The 24,912-nt window shown below is 32.4% G+C and overlaps 5 protein-coding genes, 1 long non-coding RNA gene and 1 pseudogene across 7 annotated transcripts; 4 read left to right on the top strand and 3 right to left on the bottom strand.

Annotated features, from left to right (window-relative positions):
- Positions 1-1,588: 1,588 nt before the first annotated feature.
- Positions 1,589-5,294, top strand: LOC125864620 (protein SODIUM POTASSIUM ROOT DEFECTIVE 2). The gene is made up of 4 exons (XM_049544642.1): positions 1,589-1,880; positions 2,069-2,504; positions 3,297-3,372; positions 4,913-5,294. Exons 1-4 carry the CDS (start codon positions 1,744-1,746, stop codon positions 5,164-5,166), a joined length of 903 nt encoding a protein of 300 aa, XP_049400599.1. The 5' UTR covers positions 1,589-1,743; the 3' UTR covers positions 5,167-5,294.
- LOC125864621 (uncharacterized) lies at positions 3,379-4,456 on the top strand. The gene is made up of 2 exons (XR_007446248.1): positions 3,379-3,696; positions 4,378-4,456. It is a non-coding gene; the product is annotated as an uncharacterized LOC125864621 (long non-coding RNA).
- A 2,217-nt stretch (positions 5,295-7,511) lies between the features above and the next one.
- Positions 7,512-8,868, bottom strand: LOC125864619 (protein SLOW GREEN 1, chloroplastic-like; annotated as a pseudogene). The gene has a single exon (XR_007446247.1). The product of XR_007446247.1 is annotated as a protein SLOW GREEN 1, chloroplastic-like (transcript).
- LOC125864137 (UDP-glycosyltransferase 73C4-like) lies at positions 8,808-13,192 on the top strand. Its single transcript, XM_049544066.1, has 2 exons — positions 8,808-8,886; positions 12,275-13,192. The coding sequence occupies exons 1-2, from the start codon at positions 8,808-8,810 to the stop codon at positions 13,081-13,083; spliced, it is 888 nt and encodes a 295-aa protein (XP_049400023.1). The 3' UTR covers positions 13,084-13,192.
- A 5,907-nt stretch (positions 13,193-19,099) lies between these two features.
- On the top strand, positions 19,100-19,480 carry LOC125864136 (mediator of RNA polymerase II transcription subunit 10b-like). Its single transcript, XM_049544065.1, has one exon. It carries the CDS (start codon positions 19,100-19,102, stop codon positions 19,478-19,480), a length of 381 nt encoding a protein of 126 aa, XP_049400022.1.
- Positions 19,481-19,892: 412 nt separating this feature from the next.
- On the bottom strand, positions 19,893-21,644 carry LOC125865641 (UDP-glycosyltransferase 73C4-like). The gene has a single exon (XM_049545844.1). The coding sequence runs from the start codon at positions 21,577-21,579 to the stop codon at positions 20,107-20,109; it is 1,473 nt and encodes a 490-aa protein (XP_049401801.1). The 5' UTR covers positions 21,580-21,644; the 3' UTR covers positions 19,893-20,106.
- Positions 21,645-23,077: 1,433 nt separating this feature from the next.
- Positions 23,078-24,628, bottom strand: LOC125865640 (UDP-glycosyltransferase 73C4-like). Its single transcript, XM_049545843.1, has one exon. The coding sequence runs from the start codon at positions 24,591-24,593 to the stop codon at positions 23,121-23,123; it is 1,473 nt and encodes a 490-aa protein (XP_049401800.1). The 5' UTR covers positions 24,594-24,628; the 3' UTR covers positions 23,078-23,120.
- Positions 24,629-24,912: the final 284 nt, after the last annotated feature.

Here is a 24,912-nt window from a genome sequence, read left to right as displayed (position 1 = left end):
TACTTATAGGTCATACAGAGACAACGAGCCTGTAAAAAAATGTTTATAGAGTTGAATGTTTTAAAAAATGAGGCGGAAGCGCACTCTTAGGAAAACTGTCACTGAATCTTTCAGAAAACGCAGTCCACGAGTGTCACCATTTCAACTTTTTAACTTATTAAATACTTACCACTATATAATCATTAATTCACTAAATATTGTATATTATTTAAAAAATGGAAAAGGGTCAAAATTGCCCTTGAAGTATGCGAAATAGACCACTTATACCCTCCATTACATTTTGGGATCAAAAATACCCTCGCAGTTATCCCAGGAGACCACAAATACCCTGAAGAGTTAACACCCCCAATTTTTTAGTGACGTGGCAAGCCACATGTGACTAATCCCTCCACCTAAGCATTGCCAACTAAGACTCACTACAAAAGAACTTGACTTTTAGTGGCGACAAAGTCGCCATAAAATCTCAAAATATTGCCACTAAAGGTTATGAGTGATTTTTGTGGCGACTAAGGCTCCAACAACCATTCGCTAGTAAAACCTATTTTTTCAACAAAAAAATATGATAATTAATTTCCGATTGCGACCTAATTTTCTAAAATAAATAACTTGCAATATCCATATTAAAAACATCCAATATTATTACGAAAAATAATCAAAATTACTTCTCGATTCAAATCTCCTACTATATATATATATAATGCATCATTGTACATTTTATACATTTACATATGACATAAAAATAAAACATATAGTGTCTTCAAACTCCTACTTAATCGATATCATATTTGGTTTTTTAAAAACAATGAAGAAAAAAACACAAAATTAGAATTTAATGTTAAAAACTTTTAGTGACGATTTTCTGGGCTTTTGTGGCGACTGTTGTTGCCGCTAAAGGTCTAGTTCTTTTGTAGTGAATCCTAGTTGGCAATGCTTAGGTGGAAGGATTAGTCCCACGTGGTTTGCCACGTCAACAAAAATTTGGGGTGTTAACTCTTGAGGGTATTTGTGGTCTCTTAGGATAACAGCAGTGACATTTTTGATCCCAAAATGTAACGAAGGGTATAAATGGTCTATTTCATATAGTTCGGAGGCAATTTTGACCCTTTTCCGTTTAAAAAATAATAATTAATATCTTGATCTTTGCAGGTACATTGTTGAGAATCTTTTAATGAGGATTTTGATATAATTAAATTTATAGTTCTTCCCCAGGAAGACTAGTTGTGTATTTGTTCTATCTCATCTTACTACCCAAAAAAATAAAATAGTCCGGTGCATTAAAACTCCCGCTATGCATAGAGTTCAGAGAAGGGTTCAACCACAAGAATCTATTGTACGCAGTCTTACCTTGTATTTCTACCAAAGGTTATTCTCGAGACTTGAACGTGTGACCTCTTAATCACTATTCATGTGTTTTGTACTTTATCTAACACAGGCCCGACGACATTTTTAAAGAGTCGGAGAGTAACTAATCTTGATAGTAAATAAAGAAGTTGAAAAGAATTTATGTCCAGGCTGTATGATAAGTTAGCACAACATGTGAACTTAACTACAGATAAAACAGTACAATAGTATCAATATCTTCCATGTAACAACTCAACTCTTTTTCTTATCCCCTTTTCTCTAAAAAATAAAATAAAAAAACACTTTTCAATCATAAATTTACATAAAGTTTTTTATGCACATTCTCTAAATAAACATTTGGCTTTCCATATTCCCATTATTTCCCTTAGCAAAAAAAATAAAATGAAAGATATGTTCTGTGCATCCCAAGCTGCTACAGCAATATGTCTTAGCATGGAAGAATTAGGCTCTTCTTCTTCTTCCTCCTCTGTTATACAACTCGGTGGCGGAAGCATCTCCGGCAGCCGCGCAATTGATCGGTACATACTACGTCACAATTTCAACTTTATGAGTTCTGAATTTTAAAACGATGATTTCAACTGCTAATAAGAAAACTAGTTTATGTATGTGGTGTACTGAATTTTTATTTCATGACCAAATCTCAATTGTATGATCAACTTGAGGAATTCTGTTTAAGCAAATTAGTTGATTTTCTCAATTTTTTCAGGTACAACCCAATAATAAGAGATTCGCGAAGAACAGGTCCTAAATCCATATCTGCACCTTGCTCTGCTCGATCGCCAATTTCTCCGAAACCACAGAGCAAGAGCAGAAAATCAACTTCAAAAGAATCGAAGAGATCAAAAGGCGTCTCAAAAAAATTACTGATAGAAAAGGATGATGAGAAAAGGAAGAGCAGTGTTAGTGAAGGAAATGAGAATATTTTTAAGACAAGTAGTTGGAGTTGTAAAAAGCCTGGTGAATTTATAACTCCACCTGGTTCATCTAGATATCTTTTGAGTGAGAAGAATATTTTGGATGCTTTATCAGATTTTGAACCTGTTCTTAAATTGGTTGATTCTAGTAGTAGTAGCTCTGTACTGGAAGATGTGAAAACAGAGACACATGAATCTTGTCCTCCACCTTCTGCTTCTGCTAATCAGGTTCCACAATTCTTCTTCTCCTCTTTTTTTTTTAATAATCGCGGTGTTCAGATCAGCTCGAACATAAATAATTCAACTAATTCAAGGCAGCATATGTTTGGGGTGGTAATCTGTTCACTACTAGAAACAGAGGTTTTTACTATTCAATGACAAATTTATGTTATAAATCGAACCAGCTCACCGAAAAAATATCTAATGAAAATAGATGCTGAATGGGAAATTAGTGATTTTTTAGTAATGGTCCAACAAAATTCGGATATATGAGAAGAAATTATCGTTTGTTTTTGTTTGCGACAAGATTTGAACACGATATGTTATGATTCTAAACCTACTCTTGAGATTTCTATAGCTATAAAAAAATAACTCTCTTGTAGATTTTAACCAATGTTACTTTTACTCTCCAAAAATATTTCCGTACCTATGTATGCATTAATTTTGAAGGATCTGACATGCACAATCATGATATTTTTAAAGAGTCCGAGACTAAAAATGAAAGAGTGTTATTTGATTACAAGAGAGAGTAATTGAAAGGATTTGTACTGATATTTATGAAGTAGCAAAAAACTTCAACTCTAATGTAATAAAGTGTTTTGTTTTAATTTCTTTTTTCAGAAAGAGAGAAAAAAACATTCTTGTTATAATATAGTGAAGAAAAAAAGATACTTTACAGGTTAAACATCATCTTTTGTCTGTTAGAATATATGAATAATAATAAAGTAGAAGGATATATTAGTTGTAGAAAAAAAAGTGGTCCATATATGAAATGACAGAGTAATGAATATTTTGTTGCAGGTGGTTGTTCTTAGAGTTTCACTTCACTGCAGAGGATGTGAAAGGAAGATGAGAAAACACATCTCTAGAATGCAAGGTATGTATGGCTCTCTCTTCTTCTTAGGGGACCATTCATAATGCCCTCTTTGAAATTTTCTCAATGACTTGTCACGGGTTCAAGCCGTGGAATCAGTTGATACTGATGTTTGTGTCAAGGTAAGTTTCTTATGCGGTCCTTCCCAGAACTTTGCTAAACACGGAATGATTCATGCATCAGACTATCCCTTTTTAAGTTATATTCATAAAAAGATAATTTACCTGCTATAACAAGTTAAAATTCATTGATAGTGTGCTAGAGGCTTAGTTAGCATATAATGTTTATATCATGTAAGACCTTGTTTAAGAGTCCTCATGACTTTAGGTAAAGCTCATTGCATATATGACCATGTTTTTTTCTTGGTTTCGCACCCGGTGTTTGGCAGTGGCGGATTCAGGATTTAGAGTCCGTGGGTGCTAAATAGACTTATCGATTAAATTAATTTTATATTTAATTAAATTATTTGTCTTTTCGATATATATCATAAATCAATCAATAAAATGTAAATAATAAGATATTACACTTTTATTGAGTATTTAATCAAATAAAAGAAAAGTCAAAGGAGTAATAATGTAATTAATTTAATTTAAATCAATAACAATTATAAAAAATAAAAATGAAAATTGTGCCAGTGCTTGGAGCCTTTTTTTTTTCTTAAAAAATGTCTGCATCAAATTTCTCAAAAAAATAGGTACAAATGGGATTCAAACCCGCAACATCAGCCTTCTAAAGTTGCCCTTCTACCATGGCACCACAAGACAATTTTGTTCTGTGGGTGGCACGCTTTATATATATATATATAAATATTATATATATATATCTATGTATATATAGAGTTTCCGTCGAAGTTCGGGGGTGGCGTGGCACCCCAAAACCTCTGCATAGATCCGCCACCGGTGTTTGGTGTCCGATACCCATATTGGAATCGATGGTGTGCCATAGGCTTAGTTAGCATGTAGTGTTTATATCATGTAAGACCTTGTTTAAAAGTCCTCATGACTTTAGGTAAAGCTCGTTGCATATATGACCATGTTTTTGTCTTGGTTTCGCACCCGGTGTTTGGTGTCCGATACCCACATTGGAATCGATGGTGTGCCATAGGCTTAGTTAGCATGTAGTGTTTACATCATGTAAGACCTTGTTTTAAAGTCGTCATGACTTTAGGTAAAGCTCATTGCACATATGACCATGTTTTTTTCTTGGTTTCGCACCTGGTGTTTGGTGTCCGATACCCACATTAGAACCCGATTAAATCTGAATTCGCATCAGGAAATCCACATTAGGGGGTAAAGCGCTTTCTAACAAAGACGACTTAGGAACTCGAACCTGAGACCTCTTGTTATGGATCAAGGAGTACTTACTACTCCACTTTGGTTATATATGACTGTTGAAGTTAAATTTAACCCAAAATTGTACTATTTTTATGTTATCGCTTGATGCTTATCGTAGAAATTTTCTTCTAATTACCTTGTACTATCGATACATATATATAACTTAAACTCGTTGATAAATCGTAAACTTTTGATTGGGTATGAGTCAGGTGTGAAATCTTTCAACATAGATTTTGCTGCTAAGAAGGTGACAGTAACTGGGGATGTGACACCATTAGGAGTTCTTGCAAGCATTTCCAAGGTGAAAAATGCACAGTTATGGACACCAACACTGGCATCTTCTGTCCCTACAGCCAAAGTTAATTTGAGTAATTCTGAGTTGAATAATGACAAGCAGATGGTGTTATCTCATGAAAAGATAGAAAATGTTGCTCCAACTACAACAACAATTCAACTAATGTAAATCAACTTTTTTTTTTGGTGGTTTAGTAAGACTTTAGAGAAATGGAATTTTAGTCTGGGATTGGTTTATCATCTTCCTGATGGATTTCACTTTCTGGTATTTGTGAACTTCTCAATTTTCATGGAAAAGTTTTGCTGCCTATTTAAGCATGAAATTTACTGGGTAATTTACAAGAATGATCTTAGAGATGGATGGTCTTGAATTTTGATCACGCTTGCTCCAAAAGCAAAACTTCAAGTTGCGACTTTTAACCTTGAAGTTTTGCCTATGAGGCAAGCGAGGGGTCAAAAATTCAAGATCACTCATTTTCAAGGTCATTGGGTGAAGTTTCCTGGGTCTAGACATGGTTCCACAAGCTAAACTCGTCGACTTTATTTTTATTTACCTGTACCCGATATCTACCCCAAACCTTAGCATATTTAATCATGTCACAAATGCAAGTGAATATATATATATTTCACATAACCAAAGTTAATATGCAAGACGCGCAAAGTGCAAGTGTCTTGCATTCATTTTCGTGGAACAAACATTGAGTATGGATATATTTTTACCGTAAATTCATCGTTGTTCCAAAATTTCTTCATACAAATAAGGCAGAAAAATGTATCTTCAGCTGCCAGGAAAGGAAAAGAGGGATGAATCTGCCTCTCTTTGTGTCAACTAAGCCAGACATATTGAATCAAATATCCAAACTATTCTCAATAGGTTCAAATTTGATGAATCCACAGGTCCTGCAACATTTACTCTTTAACATTCGTCTTAGTGCCCATATTTGTATCTGCATCAATTTCAACATATGTGGACTCCATCTCAACTGGATCAAACTAAGTTTGGATCTCATAAACTGGGGAAAAATCCGCTTTTTAGGTATGTGAGTAACGTCAAGACTAGTCGATGACAGTGTAGCCATTGCTACTGTTAATTAGAAATATGTAGAAAGATTTAAACTATACCCTGTAACTCTGTGTATTGAAATTTTTGTGATGGAAAGGATGCATATTTTGTTGTCATACAACTTCATATAAAGGGTCTTATGTGACACTTGAATCAAGAGAATTTCCGATTCATTGAGAATGCTTAGATTTTGTTATATGTACTACAGGTACATTTTCACTTTTTGTTCAACTGAGGGTCTTTTGGAGACGGCCTCTCTACCTTCTCAAAAAAAGGTGGATTAAGGAATGTGTACATTTTACCCTCCCTAGACCCCACGTGTGGAATTACATTGGGTGTGTGTTGTTGTTGTTGTTGTTGCACTAAATGTACATTAGGAATTTTCCTAATCAAACTGAAGCAAGAAGAAGCAGCTGCAGCAAGCTAGATTTATAAGGGTTACATAACTAGATTCAATCTAAACAACAAACTTCAAGGCATGAAGAGAAAAGAGCATCATTGAACTCAATTGTGATCTACACAAAGTTCATGATGTCACATTAACTGGCCTAAAACCAAAAGTATTACCCGTGGGCTATGCACAGAAAATTACATGTAGGCGAAGATCAACATAATATTGACTAATGAACTTCTAACATATATTCCAAAGTTACGTTTATCAGATCCTTAAAAATCATTGTCAGGTGTGCATCGAATCCTCCAAAATTTCTTCATTTATGGTGGATACGACACGAGTGCAGAGGCATGTTTTGGAGGATCCGAGCAACATCGTTCCAAAGACCAGATAAGTAACTATAGGGAACATGAAATGATCTATCCTGATGCTCGAAAAAAGAGAGGATGAAATCCTGATGCTCATATTATGTTCACTAAACTTGTAATCCTGCAAATCTTCAACATAATTATAGAGGGATCTAGTCAAGACCTCCCTACCTACCTCTAAATACATCTTCAAACTAATAAAACTAAAATTGAGAAACAGAACAACTACATAACAAACACTCATACTTTTTTTCTTTTAAAAGACAGATTCTAGGATTCATTTTGCAAAACAACACAGGTTTAATTGGTCTATTTGAGTTTAATTCAATTTAGTCTGAATGATCACTATGTATTTAGGATAATTTCAGAACGAATGGTGTTTAACATTGTTTACGAACTGGTGCCATTTAATCTCCAATGAACTCAGATTTCCCTCTTAGTTCTTGGTTGCAAGTGTAGTATGGTATGAATAACATAACTCAAGTGAGCTCCAAAGGTTAGACTTGTTTAAATGATCAAAGTATTCCTAATTACTCCCACATGTCGGTAGCAGCAAACCATTCCCATGTAATCTTTGTGTCTTCGGCATCAGAAGTCAGAGCTCACAACATATAAGACTCACAGCATATTGCGCAGGAATGATTGCATTACACAAGATAGTATCACAAAGAGTAATTTTGTTTGCATTCTTGATTGAATTTATCTTATATAGTTCATCATTTCATTCAAAATACCATCTAATCTGAAGTTAAATAGCTTCGAGCTCCATTCCACTAAATTACATAAAAAACTCATCTTGGCGTCTGAGTTTAAACCTAAGTGCTACAACTCTATGTAAAAACATCTACCTTCTCAAACCAGAGAGAAAAATATATCTAAGCATCTAATAAGCACAATATAATTAATCTACAACAATACAATGCAACTCAATTTCTACCATACCTCAATCATAGAATCTCAGCTTCCATGGAAAACCAATGATCACATCCTCCGCCTTCTTTGCAAAAACCTTTGTTGCTATCAAGTCGCCATCATAAACTCAAATCTAGCATTAGTATGATCTTGAGGTACCAGTCCTCGATACTTCTCGAAATACTTCTCAGCCTCGTCGTTCTTCTTCAACGCGGTATATATCATGCCTTGACACAAGTAAGGCCTAAAATCCCCTGGCACCTCATCCACTAACTCTTGATAAACCTTCAATGCTTCATCATATTTACCTCCAATAACCCATATTTGTGCAAGAATAAGCCTTAAATCCCTCAACTCACTCTCTTTCTCCTCCTTCTCACACATGTTAATCCCCTCCATAACCTGTTTCTCAATTTTCTTCATTTCCTCCATGGACTCATCTTCCGATGCTGCCACAACCAGCCCACGATACGCCTCTACGTAATAAGGATCCTTTAATATAACATCTCTAAAACCCAATTTAGCTAATTCAATCTCCCCATTATGAACATACAAATGAGATTTCAAGAAACGCCATTCGATCTCATCAGGCTCCAGCTCAATCAACTGGTTTATAATGCTAAGAGCATCGTCTAATTCTCTATTCTTAACACGATTTTCCAACAAATTTCTCAATATTTCAACATTTTCTGGCGCCTTTTCAGTTTCCTCCTGTTCTAAAACTTCTTCTTTCACATTCGTGCCCACGGTTGGCACCGGCGAAACAGGACAACAAATAGCTTGTTTGGGGTTGAAATAAAACCCTGTAAAGAAAAGGGCAGTGGCAGTAATGGTGGAAATCAATGTGGGTTTGAGAAAAGAGAGTGGAATTAAAGATTTGAAGGGTTTAGAATTGGGGGTTTTAGAGAGTTTAATGGATAATGGAAATGGAGTTTTGAAGGAAAAAGAATTGAGGGGTTGTTGAGTTAACACTGAAGGAATGAATTGGTACTGAAAATTGTTTGATTTTGCAGAAAGAGGAAGAGGGTTTAAGGTGTTCATGGTGATTGTGAAGCTCTTAAACCCTGATGATAATGGAGGAAATTGCAGAGACTTGGCAAAATTTGGGAACAGGGAGAGACTACAAAAGAGGCATATTGTTGGGCTCAACCAGTTAATGGATTTGGGCTTTTCCTTCAATTTTCTTGAAAAAATTCGGAAAAACTACATAAATGGGCCCTAAAACTCAAAATAATTAGGAAAAATTACTTAAATACATAACACTTCTTTACATATTCTCAATATTTCCCTACTCTTTTACTAAAATACAAAAATCCCTTATTTTCCCTCAATTCAACTTAACCGGATACTTTATTAGTTTAAGTATCCGCCTGTTATTAATTAAAGTATCTGCGCTGCTATATTATGCATCCGCCCGTTAATTAAGTATCCGTACTGCTAACAACTTAATAATTTAAGTATCTGCCCGTTATTAATTAAAGTATCCGCACTGCTATATTAAGTATCCACACTGCTATATTATGTATCCGAAAAACACTAAAAAAAGAGATTTTTGGTAATTAATGAAAGAGTAGGGAAAGGAAGTAATTTCTTTCTTATACTATGTCATTTACCTAATTTTTACNCCCAAAATAATTATAAGTTCATATTCAAATTCGAAGTAATTTTCGAAATACTCATTCGCTCATAACTAATTACACTCCATACCCCAATTCAATAAGACTGATAATCTGCGCTTAAATGATACTAAATCAATATCATATATTGTATTGGTATCATTAAAGCTAGGGATGTTCACGGGTTGATTTGGATCGGTTATTGGTCAAAACCAAAACCAAACCAATATAATCGATTTTAAATTATCAAACCAAACCAAATATAATATATATTTATCGATTTGGTTGTTATTGATTTTGGTTCAGTTTGGTTCGGTTATTAATCATATACAAAAATAAAAGAAACAATTCATTCAAAGAGTGAAAAATGTGACAACAATCCATTCAAAACGAAGAATGGTTAGAATAACTCACATTACATAACTTTCAATTATTGAATTTACTACGGATAAAGCTTCAAAATTCTTTATTTTGGCCTAGAAGGAAGAGACAATTACATTTTCAATCCACAAAGAATTGTCATAGACACTCATATACATGAAGTCAATAAAATAAATGTTCTCACTTTGAACATTTTTGCTTTCATAAGTAAATATAAATAAATTTTGATGAAAACGGATATAAGATATTTTAAAATGTTTATAAAAATAACATATTATGTATGTATAACAATAAAATTATTTCTTTGGTTTTTTCGAACAAAATCATAACCAACCCAAATACTATCGATTTTTAAAAATATAAAACCAAACCAAACCAAACCCAAAATAATAAATCTAAATTAGTCATTGAAACAAAAAAAAATATATGTTTGAGGAGGATTAAATATACTCATATGCGATTATATATATATATTTTAAATAATAGTAAAAAATTAAACTAAAATTATTTTTTTTCATTTTCGTTAGAGGAAAAGGGTATATGTGAGTCATTTGTATATAGTATATATGAGCTACTTTCATAACGAGGGTATATCAGCTCTAAATAACAAAGTTGAGGGGTATATCAGATCCTTTTCCCAAGTTTAAATAATAATTTGCATCTAAAAAGTTTGAAAATTTTCATTTTTAAACCTCTAATTATCCTTTAATTTGGAGATGACCATTAACGTGCGATCATTCAACATCATCCATGCAGCAGCGGACCCACATAAAGTCCGTCGGATGTTTGAGCCCCCCATATATATATATATCTATGTATAAATTAAGAGATATTTGTATAAAATTAACAGAGAGCACCCAGTGAACAAATGATCTGATTGATCTATTAATATTCGCTCTTGGGTGGATGCTTAAGGTTCTTTCAGTGTTGTTGAGCCGGATTTGAATCTCATTATTAACATATCTTTTATATTTTTTATTCCGCCACTTTCAAAGCACTCACAACCTTAAAATTATATACACTACAAAAGGAACCCCAATTACCAACAAAAAAATTCGTTGGTAAATTGATCAAATTGGTTGGCAAATTGAGTTACCAACCAAATGCCAACTTATACTAATTTGTTGCTAAAAGGCTCGTCGGTAAATATTACCAACCGATTTTAATTTGTTGGTAAACTTACCAACCGATTTACCAACCAAAAATCAGTTGGTCAACACCCAAAGATGTTGTTACGAAATTTTGAAACATGGCCCTGAAATTTCCATTGGTAAATTCACCAACTAATTTTTGGTAAGTATATCGTTACTAACGAATTGAAAAGGAGTTAGTAAATTTTTTTCTTCATTATTCGATTCTGTTGGTAATACGTTATTATAGTAAATTTTTGTTGGTAATTTACCAATAAATTTTAAATACTTTTATTTCTTTTGGTTTTCCATCCGGTGTCCGGTACCCCACCCCAGAGCCCGACTAAATCCGGATTCACGCCGGGAAGTCCCACATTGGGGAGTAAAGCGCTCCCTAACAAAGGCGACCCGAGGGGAATCGAACCTAAGACCTCTAGGTTAAGGATGATGCAGTACTTACCACTCCACCACAACCCTTATTAGTAATAAATTTTAAATACGTTAGTATGATTATTTGTTTTTCTAATAAATCTACTAATTGACTGTTAGTTTGTTGGTAATATATCATTCAAGGCGACTCCGTATCCAGGGGAATCGAACCTGAGACCTCTTGGTTAAGGATGTAGGAGTACTTACCACTCCACCACAACCCTTGTTGGTAATAAATTTTAAATATGTTAGTATGATTATTTGTTTTTCTAATAAATTTACTAATTAGTCGTTAGTTTGTTGGTAATATATCATTCAAGCTCAATGTTAGGTTAGCAATTGATTGACAATATGTTCAAAATATTATTAATTGAATGACTATCCAATAGTAAAATATTATTAATTTATTGCATTTAAAAATCTAAGAGCACGAATATAAATAAAAAAATATTAATATCAATTTTATAAATCATATTTGAATGAAACAATGCAAAATCTATGACAACAAGTTAAATTAATCTCAATATGACACATCATTATATAAATTTTTTTAATTTGAGCACGTTTACCAAAAATATTGACCAAATCTAAATTTTGGCCAAAATTTAAAAGTTAAAACGTCTAACAGCACAAACTGAAAATGGAAGCATCAAAACCTGAACCAACGTAACCATACTATTAGATTTAAAAATGACCTTCCAAAGCTAATCGCGCTGGCGGAATTCTCATCAGAGCACGTTTAAAAAAAATGTTAAGCAAAGTCAAATTTTGGCCAAAAGTTAAAAGTTAAAACGCCTAACGGTACAAATTGAATATGAAAACCTCAAAATCCAAATCAACCATCCTATAAGACGAAAAATGACCTTCCGGAGCTAACCTGTAACACCCCGACTTTTCAAAACGTCTAAATTAACTTGTATCTTCGTGGAAAGACAAAGAGGGTGAGTAATAAATTAAGAATGATGTGGTATGTCCTATTTTAAGTGTTNGAGGATTTGGAAAAAGAATACGTCGAGGGTTTAATGAATGTGAAATACAAGAAAATTTGGACCATTGGCCCTGTTTCACTCTGTAACAAAGAGAAACAGGACAAAGCTGAAAGAGGGAACAAGGCTTCAATAGATGAACACAAGTGCCTAAACTGGCTTGATTCATGGGAACTAAACTCTGTACTCTTTGTCTGTCTTGGGAGCCTATCGCGTCTTTCCACGTCTCAGATGGTAGAGCTAGGGCTCGGGTTAGAATCATCGAAACGACCCTTTATTTGGGTTGTTAGACACATGTCAGATGAGTTCAAAAACTGGCTAGTGGAAGAGGATTTTGAGGAAAGGGTTAAAGGACAAGGACTTTTAATCCACGGTTGGGCGCCACAAGTACTAATCTTATCTCATCCTTCAATAGGTGCGTTCTTGACTCACTGTGGATGGAATTCGAGCCTGGAAGGTATAACTGCTGGTGTGGCGATGATCACTTGGCCAATGTTTGCTGAGCAGTTTTGCAATGAGAGATTAATAGTGAATGTACTCAAGACAGGAGTGAGATCAGGCATAGAGAGGCAAGTGATGTTTGGAGAAGAAGAAAAATTGGGAACACAAGTAAGCAAAGATGATATTAAAAAGGTGATTGAAGAAGTGATGGGTGAAGAAATGGAAGGTGAAATGAGAAGAAAAAGAGCTAAAGAATTAGGAGAAAAGGCAAAGAGGGCTATGGAGGAAGAGGGTTCATCTCATTTCAACTTGACACAATTGATTCAAGATGTGATAGAGCAAGCAAATTTTTTAAAATCTATGTAGAATTACAAGAGGTTGATTTAGGATATGTTGCAATTAATGTATGCCATATAGTTCAAATCAAGCCTTAACAATAATGTTATATTTGAGTAAGTTCAATTACTTTAGTGCATGACAAATAATTTTGTTGATACTGTTATGGTGAGTAAACTTCTTCAATAAGCACTAGGAGCAGTCATCTTTGTGATCAGGGACGGATCTACGTAGGTCCAAAGGGTGTCACGTGACACTTCCAAAAAATTACTAAATATACATATATAATTAATGGCAAAAGGAGAAATAGCGAATATATTAAATATAGTGACATTTCTTAAAACAAATGTATACCCAACTGGCAAACTTAGGTGGTCAGGTGCCTTAATGCGAAGGGCAAGGTTGTGTGTTTGAATCTAGAACTTGTCATTTTATTATACATTTGAAGTTCTCCATTCACCCTTCTTATAGGCTTGTTTTTTTTTTTCCTCTCTTTCACATTCTTTCTCACTAATGAAATTAATTAAGAACAAATTATGAAACATTTAATATTATTAATTTTAAAAGTATTTTGAATTCATTTTAAAAAAACTCATGATTTTTTTAAAATAAATTTTTAAAATATTTCTTTTTAGAANACAGATTATTTGAACTCAATTTACAATCCTACTATTTCATATCTCACATTTACTAATTTTCCCTTGAGCTTCCAAAAGTTATGTGAACTTTTCATGTTCCTTGTCAAATAGAATTGGAGTTCTATATAGTGCATGTGCAGTGATTTTCTACAACTCAAGTCACATTGATCTTTCATCTTTAAGCTTTATATAATATATAGATTAGCAGCTATATGCCATAAAAGTTTGAATATATAAATATATATTGTTGATTGGTAACTACTTTATTCCTCTTATGCTCATTTTAGTTCTCAACAATATATATTTAATAGATGAAGATTTCCTTGAGTTTGCTAACTAATTTTTATTTATTTCTCTACATTTCAAATTTTATTTGGTAATTGTGCGCTCTTCACTTCTCATCATCAGGTACATAATGGATATGCTATTTACAACTCTCTTTTTATCAATTTTATTATTTCACATACATAAAATATAGTTTGTAGGAAACGTGATATAGAAATAAGATTTTTGAGATTTGAGAAATTGTATGTATAATTTTCAGGATATTTAGATCTTATACTTTTTAACATCTTTTACATATTTTAACTTTTTATATCAAGTCCCTTGTTCTTTAATAAGGATCTATTCTTATTATATTTTGTAATGCAATTATACTAATTAAACAATACAAGTAATACTCTTATGTCAAATTTTCATATGAAAGAAAATGTTCTTGAATAGAGATTGATTCTTATTATATTTCAACCATACAAATAATATTCTTATGTTAAAGAAATCCTAATCTTGAATCAGAGAAAGGATACATGTAGGTGCAATTATAATTAATATATATTGATTCAATTTTTTTGATGTCAATAATAATTAAGTATCTTCGTCATAATATAATTACTACTTTTTTACTAGGTGTATACTATAAAATTGACAAGGATATTCTAGCCATATTAAAGAAGACATATGTTGATCAATATTTTGTTTAACATTTACAAAATACTACTTTCATTCGACAACAACTTCTTGTTATGCATACGACTATAAGAGAAGGAATTCCCAATTTCTGAAAGTCATGACATAAGTTTTAATATGTGAAGCATTTGAAAACATAACCAACCTTGCTTTTGTTCACATTTAAACTATTAGGTGTTCCTATCTGAAAACATGGAAAGTGAATTAATATTTCAAATTTCAACAATTTCTATTTTATAATTCAAATTTTACAATATAAAGAAGTTTTATAATAATAATAATATGGGACAAACGTGCAAAGCACGTTCCCAAAGACTAGTATATAATTAATGGCAAAAGGAGAAATAGCGAATATATTAAATATAGTGATATTTCTTCAAACAAATGTATACCCAACTGGCAAACTTAGGTGGTCAGGTGCCTTAATGCTAAGGGCAAGGTTGTGTGTTTGAATCTAGAACTTGTCATTTTATTATACATTTGAAGTTCTCCATTCACCCTTCTTATAGGCTTGTTTTCTTTTCTCTCTTTCACATTCTTTCTCACCAATGAAATTAATTAAGAACAAATTGTGAAACATTTAATATTATTAATTTTAAAAGTATTTTGAATTCATTTTAAAAAAAACTCATGATTTTTTTTTTATAATTTTTAAAATATTTCTTTTTAGAAAAGGTATATTAGTGAGCGTGATTTGTATTTTATTCTTTTTTTTAAAAAAAAAATGATGTCACATTATTTTATTTATTATTTTTCATTTAAAAGGTGACACCCCTTATAAAAACTCATGTGCGCACCATTGTTTATGATAACTAAATAAATATCAACACGATCTTGATTATCTCAAACTATTCAACGTGGTAACTATGATAGTAAGTACTAATAATACTACATAGGTGTTTGGCTAATCAGTAAAACTACTTTTAAGCGGAAGTAGAAGCACTTTTTCCGCTATTAGAAAGAAGCTTAAGATTTCTGCTTCTTACAAAAAGCAAAGAATAAGAAGAAAATCATTTATTTTAAAATCAAAATATTTCTGTCATATACATATTTACCAATATATCCCTTATATTTAAATCATCATATTAATAGTATATCAATATTTAATTTATTTTTTATTCATCTATGTATAATATTGATTGAAAATTTAAATCTGTACATTTCAATTTAATAAAATAAAATTAAAATTGAAATTTGATAAGATATATTTACGACCATTTTAATATTAAAAGTAAATTGATACTTGTCATTTTTTTGTAATTTGACTCTCAACAGTATTTTTAAAAAAAATAGACAAACAAAATATGCTTATCAAAAGCACTTTTCAAATGAATTAATCATACACAAATTACTTTTTTTCAAAAACATTGTTTGAAAAGCTACTTTAGAAAAGTGCTTCTAAAATAAGCAGTTTTAACAGTAATGTTCAACATGCTCTTAATGTCATGACCCAGAACATCGTGATTGGCACCCACACTAACACTTCGGTGGAAGAACCACTACTACAACCCAAACCAAGCAAATAATCTAAAAACTAAGACATTTAAATCAAACACGAAATAAAAGTAGAGTTCCCATAAACTCTAGCAAAAGTCTAACAATAATAACTAACAATGCAGAAGAACAACCTAGAACTTGAAAGTCAATGTACCAAAACATTCTAACAATGAACCAAGTCTAAACAATTAAGGGATACATATTTTTTGATATAACGTATGAAATTGATACTTGATACATCAAATTATACATATAAAATATACATGAAATAATATTAAATCATATAAATAGATACATGAAATTAATATTAGATCATATAAATAGATACATGAAATTAATACTAGATACTTTTATGATACATATGAATGTACTTGTATGATATTCATGTATCTAAATGTTTAGTTTGTTGGATACATTATATATTGATAGTAGATATATCAAATTAATGAATTTATTATTTTAAGAGTAATAAAATGAAATTAATCAAATTACATGACCAAGATATACATGTTTTTTTGTCTGTTATTAATAATATTAATGAATTTATTATTTCAAAAAATAATAAAATGAAATTAATTAAACATAGATACATTCCTTGATTTCTGCCTTATATTAAGGAATTTAATTAATTTAAATTTTCAGAATTAATTATCCGTGTATTTTGAAAATTCTCATTACTCTTCTAATTAAGGAAATATGTTACAACCAATTAATTAAAATAAATAAAATATGTATCTCAATTTTAAAATTTGACAGATATATATATCTTGCGGATTCAGATTCATATATCCTAAGCACGAAATATGGTAGAGAAAGTAATATTTTAATCTATTGAAAATCTTAGTAATTAAGACCTAAACTAGTGAAATTTATGTAGTTTGTCATTTTTTTAACGTCCTCATTTGATAGGAAAAGGTTGATTAGTAGATTCTGACTAGTATTTTTATTTCTTCCTAAAAAACTGCCTAAGAAACTGAGATGAAAGAATATCGACAATTGTTCAATAAATTTCATCTTTAGTCGTAGTAGGACTCTCAAATCCAGACATTGACTTTCAAAATTGTTGTCTAAATAAAAATGAACAAAGGAAAAATACAGAGCTAAAGAAGGACAAAGATATAATTGTAAAGGAAGGTTTTTAATACCTGTATAAGTCTATCCAACTATCAAACGACCCCTTAGTGTTAAATGTTACTTAATGAAACAAAAATGTTCTTATATTAATAATTTATAGTATATCATTGTTAGAACCACAATCCTTGTTTATTTTCTTTTAAAAATTACTTTAATTAATAAATAAGTAGAAAATATATTTTATTTCTTCTAAATCTCACTTCAACAATTATAATAGAATAACTCTGTGTAGCTTTTAAATTGATGATACAGGTCATATATATAAGATTATAGTCACTCATTATTAATTTTATTTTCCGTAACGATAAAAATACTCTTAATAAAATAGAAAATATTCCTATTTCTTAATCTTTTCCAAATTTAAGTAGACAAGTATTTTCTGATTAGAAAAAGAATGCATCTCAAAAATAATATATATAAGTAACGACATAAATATTTTGAGTAAAATTAAGCAAGCCTTTTTCGCATTTCCTTTAAGGATTAGGATTTTAACTCTCCTAGTTCCAACAAAATAATTGTGTTTGAGCTTGATAATATGGCAAAATTGGGAGAAAAATGTCACGACCCGAGCCTACACCCTGGACGTGGCCGGCACTCGAAGACCATTGATGGTCCTCAAGCAAACCCTCATCCTGGCTAACTACAAGCGGAAAACTGATTCAAGCATACAAAGCTTAAAAATTGAAATAAAAGTTCATAAAACTTAAATACAAACTTTAAGTCCAAAGAAAACTATGTATAATAAAATATATACAACTCGCCATAAAAAGGCAACTTTAGTCTTTAAAACATTTAACAAAATAAATGAAGACTTCTAAAACTCTACTGNGTGTTTGAGCTTGATAATATGGCAAAATTGGGAGAAAAATGCCATAATATTAAAGTGCCAATGGAAGTTCTCAACTTAATTGATGACGGAAAGAATCCAGATGAATCAATTGTATTGCCAAAAATCAAATTACTAAAGGGAAAGTAGATATATTCAAGGGGGTTTAAGAGAGGAAGAGGATCTCGAACAAGCTTTTCCTGAGGAAGTGGAAGATTACAGGCAGTTTTTGAATATGTCATTTTTTTTAATTGTGTAATATATGTTTTACGGATGATGATTAGTATAAATCTTTGAGTAATTGACAAATGTTTGAAATTACACGTTCATGCAATAATTGCCATTGGTATATGCAATACTCAATTCTTGCTTCTTTTCTTTTTAAATCATTTAATTAATAAATAAGTAATAAAAAAAATAATTCTCAATCTCATTTTAACAATTAAAATAGAATAACCCTATATATACCTTTTTCACCAATAATATAGGTCATATATATAAGATCATGGTAACTCATTATTAATTTTCATTTACATAATGCTAATAAAATAGTAAATATTCTTATTTCTTAATCTTTTACAAAGTGAAGTAGACAAGTATTTTCCACACTTCAAAAAAAATCATTATTAAAAAAAATGTGTCCAAAAAACAATATATTTATTTGAAAAATATATATTCTTAACTGAATGCATTATCTTTCAGTTTTACATAATTTTAAAATACTTTAAGCCCTTTTCTATATTTTTTTTATTGTATATAAAGTTCAGTTATGAAAAAAATAATATTTTAATATTGTTATGGTAAGTAAAATTAAGATTTTTTCTTAAAACCTTATGTACCTTTTCCGTTTCCTTTATGGATTGGGATTTCTCTAATATTCCTAACAAAACACGGCCAAATCACCAAAGTTTCCTTATTTAAACCCATCTCTCACCTCTATATATTTGCCTCTAAAATTTTGTTTTGTCTATTCCAAACATAAACAATGGACTCATCAAAACAAAATCTGAATCAAGTCATATATTCAATCGACAAAACCTTAGAAATTCTTCATCAGCTTTCTTCTTTCGACGTTGACGTTGACGTTGCTTCTCATCTGAATAATCTTGTGTTTGAGTTTGATAATATGGCCAAATTAGGAGAAAATTGTCATAGTATTAAAGTGCCAATGGAAGTTCTCAACTTAATTGATAATGGAAAGAATCCAGATGAATTTACTAGGGATCTGTTGAACAATTGTATTGCCAAGAATCAAATTACTAAAGGGAAAGTAGACACATTCAAGGATTTAAGAGATCATCTATTGGAGGATCTCGAACATGCTTTTCCTGATGAGGTGGAAGATTACATACAGAGGCGGATTTAGGATTTTAAAAGATGGCAGATGTCACTATGTTTTTTAATTGTATAATATATGTTTTACTATTGAATAAGAATTATGACGATTTAGTATAAATTTTTAATTTATTCAATTAGGTTTTTTATTCATAAATAGACGAATAAGTTTGAAATTACATGTGTGATTCAATAGTTGGTCTATGCAATACATCATTCGCGCTAGAAAGTTCCCATGTATGCATGCGTATGTTTATTAGATACACTTCTGTCAAATTTAAGTGCTTATTTGGTCATTGACTAACTTTGAGCAACAATCTTATAAATTATGCCAAGTTTAAAGGGCTATCTAGCTATTCGGTGTATGTTTTATATGTACCAAGAGAAAAAACATGAAGAAAATGCACAAACAAGATCAAATAGAAACCCATGATTTGGATGATATCATAGATCAAACAGAAAAAGAAGCAGCCTTTAAATTCAAGGACAATGTGAATCATGAAAATTTGCTCATAAAGTCTTAATACATTGATAACCTTATTTATATATAATAATACCAATTTCATGGTTATATTAAAGTAACTGAACTTTACCCGATATAGCATTGCTATTACACTTGATTTGAACTATATAAGGAATACATAGTGATCTCCTAAATCAACCTTTTAAAAAATTTGCTTGCTCAGTGACATCTTGAATCAATTGTGTCAAGTTGAGGTAAGAGGAACCCCCTTCCTCCACAGCCCTCTTTGCCTTTTCTCCTAATTCTTTTGCTCTTTTTGTTCTCATTTCACCTTCCATTTCTTCACCCATTACTTCTTCAATCGCCTTCTTAATATCATCTTTGCTTACTTGTGTACCCAATTTTTCTTCTTCTCCAAACATCACTGGATTCTCCGTGCCCGCTTTCACTCCTGTCTTGATTACATTTACTATTAGCCTCTCATTAATGAACTGCTCAGCAAACATTGGCCAAGTGATCATCGCCACGCCAGCAGTTATACCTTCCAGGCTCGAATTCCATCCACAATGAGTCAAGAACGCACCTATTGAAGGGTGTGATAAGATTAGTACTTGTGGCGCCCAACCGTGGATTAAAAGTCCTTGTCCTTTAACTCTTTCCTCAAAATCTTCTTCAACTAGCCAATTTTTGAACTCATCTGACATGTGTCTAACAACCCAAATGAAGGGTCGTTTCGATGATTCTAACCCGAGCCCTAGCTCTACCATCTGAGACGTGGAAAGACACGATAGGCTCCCGAGACAGACAAAGAGCACAGAGTCTTGTTCCCAAGAATCAAGCCAGTTTAGGCACCTGTGTTCATCAATTGAAGCCTTGTTCCCTCTTTCAGCTTTGTCCTGTTTCTCTTTGTTACAAAGTGCAACAGGGCCAATGGTCCAAACTTTCGTGTTTTTTGCATTCATTAAACCCTTGACGTATTCTTTTTCCAAATCCTCAAAGCTATTCACCACTATCCCATAAGCTTCCTCCTCCGCTTTCTTCATTTGATCAGCGATTTCTTTCCAATCTACATCTCTTGGATTGAGAACATTTGCGATCTGTTTTTTGTTGAGTTCAATCTTATCGAATAATCCAGGCACTTGAAAGTACTCTGTATCAGACTCAATCTTTATTAACTCCTCCCAATTTCTCAGATTGTGTAAGCACAATAAAGTGAAGCAACCCGTCCCGTGAAAAACAATCCTAGGGATGTTAAATTTGTGTGCAACATTAGTTGTCCATGAGAAACACATATCAGATATTACACAACTTGGTGAAGGTTTCATTTCTTGCAACATTTCTTCCACTTGGGGTTGAAGTCTTCTCGTAGCATCGTAGAATTTCAGCCCCAAATCCATCGATGGAAGCATGTTGAAATTTTCACACCCTTCAGGTAGTCCAGCCTCTACGCTTGGAAAGTAGAGGTGAACCACCTGAATCTTTAGTCCCGTTTCAATTGCATGATCAACGACATTTTTGAATCTATTAGCGTTCAAGCGTGTAGTAAGGATTGTGATTATAACTCCGCGTTGTGCCAGTAATCGTGCGATGTCAATCATAGGGATCATATGGCCTTGTGCCATGAAAGGAAGCAACACAAAATGTGGCTCCATTGTTGGAACATCCATATTTTTAGTAGAAAGATGAGAGGATATATATTTTTGTTATACTAATTAGGGTTGTTATACTGGGTTTCATTATTGCTTTGTAAAGTGATAATGTAACAGCACAGTAGGCATTATCTTAATGTGTGGTTGGCATTATGAATTTAGATTTGCGAAGATGCTGATTGGATTATCATTGTTGGAAAAGTAATTAAATAGAGCAAATGCCCAAAAATAGTCCATAATTTTTGGGTTAAGAGCACTAATAATTACTCATAGTCCTCCCACAAACTTTTACTTATTTTTTAGCATTGATTTTGTCCACAATTTGATGTAGAGAATGTTCAATCATTTTTTTTGATATATATTTAGTAGAAATAATAACTCTATGTAAGAGAATGTGAGAAAAAAGACCTTTATTTTGTACAGTAAAATATTATTACAGCTAAACTAAGAACGTATCTTTGATTGTCGAACTATATCAATTTATTGTTGACATATAATGTTGCAAGAAAAGAAATCGTTGTACCACTGTGATGTCATATGCCAATAATGAATTGATATAGTTCAACAAGTAAATGTAGGTTCATAGTTTAACTGTAATAATATTATCTATTTAACGGAACAAGTTGGTCTATAAGTTATTATTTCATCTAAATATATAAAAAAAGACAATTGAGCATTCCATACATAAAAAATTGAACAAAATCAATATTAAAAAAAGGCAAACGTGTAGGAGAGGGCTAAAAGTACACCAATATTACAAACATAAGGGACTATTAATGCCCCATGTGCAAACCCAAAAATAACTTTAAGTCTTAACCCAAAAATAAGATATTATTTTGAGTTTTATACAAGATAGATGTAGGAATAAAAATGGTCCCATTCTACAAGTTCTGGCAGGAAGTGTATCATTCTTATAAGAGAAAATAAGAACTTAACGTGAATTATTAATCTCATCCCTGAGTTATTGGCACTTTTGAAAACACCTTTTTACTTGACTAATTGAACTTAAATGCCCCCCTCCCATACACGTAAACGTGTTATTCACGCGAAATTTTCTGCTGATGTAGCATATATATATTGTATGACATAAAATCCAAATCTTAATACATCGGTAGCCCATTAAACTTGTCACAAAATTTTACTCACCAAAACAATATCAATAAAATTATGTGTCTTATTATAGTAACTGAACTTCTAACATTACTACTCCCTCCGTCCCTATTTACTTGTCCATATTTCCTTTTTTAGTTGTCCCTATTTAGTTGTCCATTTTGACAAATCAAGAAAGGACAACAAATTTTTTCCTATTATACCCTTATTTACACTTCTTGAAAATTGTAAAAGTGTATGTTGTTTCCCTCCAATTTATTTCACTTGAATTCAAATAAGTGGTTGTAATTTTGAAGTGAAAAGTTGTCATAAGGGTAAAATTGTAACTTCACTGTGCTAATCATTGTTGCCTTAATCTGTGTGCCATTTCTAAAGTGGACAACTAAAAAGGGACGGAGGGAGTATAAAACTTGATTTGAACTATAAGGAATACATAGTTACCTCCTCAATCAACCTTTTAAAAGATTTGCTTGATCTGTGACATCTTGAATCAATTGTGTCAAATTGAGGTAAGAGGAACCCCCTTCCTCCACAGCCCTCTTTGCCTTTTCTCCTAATTCTTTTGCTCTTTTTCTTCTCATTTCACCTTCCGTTTCTTCACCCATTACTTCTTCAATCACCTTCTTAATATCATCTTTGCTTACTTGTGTTCCCAATTTTTCTTCCTCCCCAAACATCACTGGACTCTCTGTGCCCGCTTTCACTCCTGTCTTGATTACATTCACTATTAGCCTCTCATTGCAAAACTGCTCAGCAAACATTGGCCAAGTGATCATCGGCACGCCAGCAGTTATACCTTCCAGGCTCGAATTCCATCCACAGTGTGTCAAGAATGCACCAACTGAAGGATGAGATAAGATTAGTACTTGTGGCGCCCAACCGTGGATTAAAAGTCCTTGTCCTTCAACTCTTTCCTCAAAATTTTCTTCCACTAGCCATTTCTTGAACTCATCTGACATGTGTCTAACGACCCAAATGAAGGGTCGTTTAGAAGATTCTAACCCGAGCCCTAGCTCAACCATCTGAGACGTGGAAAGACACGATAGGCTCCCGAGACATACAAAGAGTACAGAGTCTTGTTCCCTAGAATCAAGCCATTTTAGGCACTTGTGTTCATCAATTGCAGCCTTGTTACCTCTTTCAGCTTTGTCCTGTTTCTCTTTGTTGCAGAGTGAAACAGGGCCAATGGTCCAAATTTTCTTGTTTTTCGCATTCATTAAACCCTCGACGTATTCTTTTTCCAAATCCTCAAAGCTATTCACCACTATCCCATAAGCTTCATCCTCCTCTTTCTTCATTTGATCCAAAATCTCCTTCATATTTTCATCTGTTGCCCAAAGAATATTCACAAGCTGAGCTTTGTTTAGTTCAATCTTGTCGAATAATCCAGGCACTTGAAAGTACTCTGTATCAGACTCAATCTTTTCAAACTCCTCCCAATTTCTCAAATTGAGTAAGCACAACAAAGAGAAGCAACACATCCCATGGAAAACAATCCTAGGCATGTTAAATTTGTGTGCAACATTAGTTGTCCATGGGAAACACATGTCAGATATTACACAACTCGGCGAAGGCTTCAGTTCTTGCAACATTTCTTCCACTTGGGGTTGAAGTCTTCTCGTAGCATCGAAGAATTTCACCCCAAATTCCATCGATGGAAGCATGTCGAAATTTTCACACCCTTCAGGTAGTCCAGCCTCTAAGCATGGAAAGTAGAGATGAACCACCTGAATCTTTAGTCCTGTTTCTATTGCGCGATCAAGGACATCCTTGAATCTGTTGGCATTCAAGTGTGTAGTAAGGATTGTGATTATAACTCCGCGCTGTGCCAATAGACGCGCAATGTCCATCATAGGTATCATATGTCCTTGTGCCATGAAAGGAAACAACACAAAATGTGGCTGCACTGTGGAAACAGCCATTTTTGTTATATTTCAAGTTATTACACTATGGTTTCTACATTTCTTAATTTATACATTGTAAAGTGATGATGTAAGAGCAAACATAAGCATATTCAGATTTATCTACTGTGTGGTTAGCATTATGAATTTGGATTTCTGAGGATTATGTATACTTGTCAGTCACAAGACATAGACAGAAGAATACAAATTTGTCACATTACTATTGAGACTAGAAGGAAGTATTTCTTTATTTCTCTATTTTTTCGTTACAAATACACGGAGTGAGACAAAACTATTGAATTCTGTCGAACTCATAACTTCAATGATAGTTTTGTCCTTC

This window comes from Solanum stenotomum, chromosome 5 (assembly GCF_019186545.1).
Source record: "Solanum stenotomum isolate F172 chromosome 5, ASM1918654v1, whole genome shotgun sequence".
Classification (NCBI taxonomy): Eukaryota; Viridiplantae; Streptophyta; class Magnoliopsida; order Solanales; family Solanaceae; genus Solanum; species Solanum stenotomum.
Note: the sequence above shows the minus strand (reverse complement) of the source record. Positions and strands in the feature narration are given on the sequence as shown.

Bases quoted from the DNA above. Each gene is read 5' to 3' on its own strand.
- LOC125864620 (XM_049544642.1), top strand. From the start codon at position 1,744: ATGAAAGATATGTTCTGTGCATCCCAAGCTGCTACAGCAATATGTCTT. The intron at 2,505-3,296 runs GTTCCACAATTC...ATTTTGTTGCAG, and splicing joins CTTCTGCTTCTGCTAATCAG to GTGGTTGTTCTTAGAGTTTC. The intron at 3,373-4,912 runs GTATGTATGGCT...GGTATGAGTCAG, and splicing joins ACACATCTCTAGAATGCAAG to GTGTGAAATCTTTCAACATA.
- LOC125864136 (XM_049544065.1), top strand. From the start codon at position 19,100: ATGGACTCATCAAAACAAAATCTGAATCAAGTCATATATTCAATCGAC.
- LOC125865641 (XM_049545844.1), bottom strand. From the start codon at position 21,579: ATGGATGTTCCAACAATGGAGCCACATTTTGTGTTGCTTCCTTTCATG.
- LOC125865640 (XM_049545843.1), bottom strand. From the start codon at position 24,593: ATGGCTGTTTCCACAGTGCAGCCACATTTTGTGTTGTTTCCTTTCATG.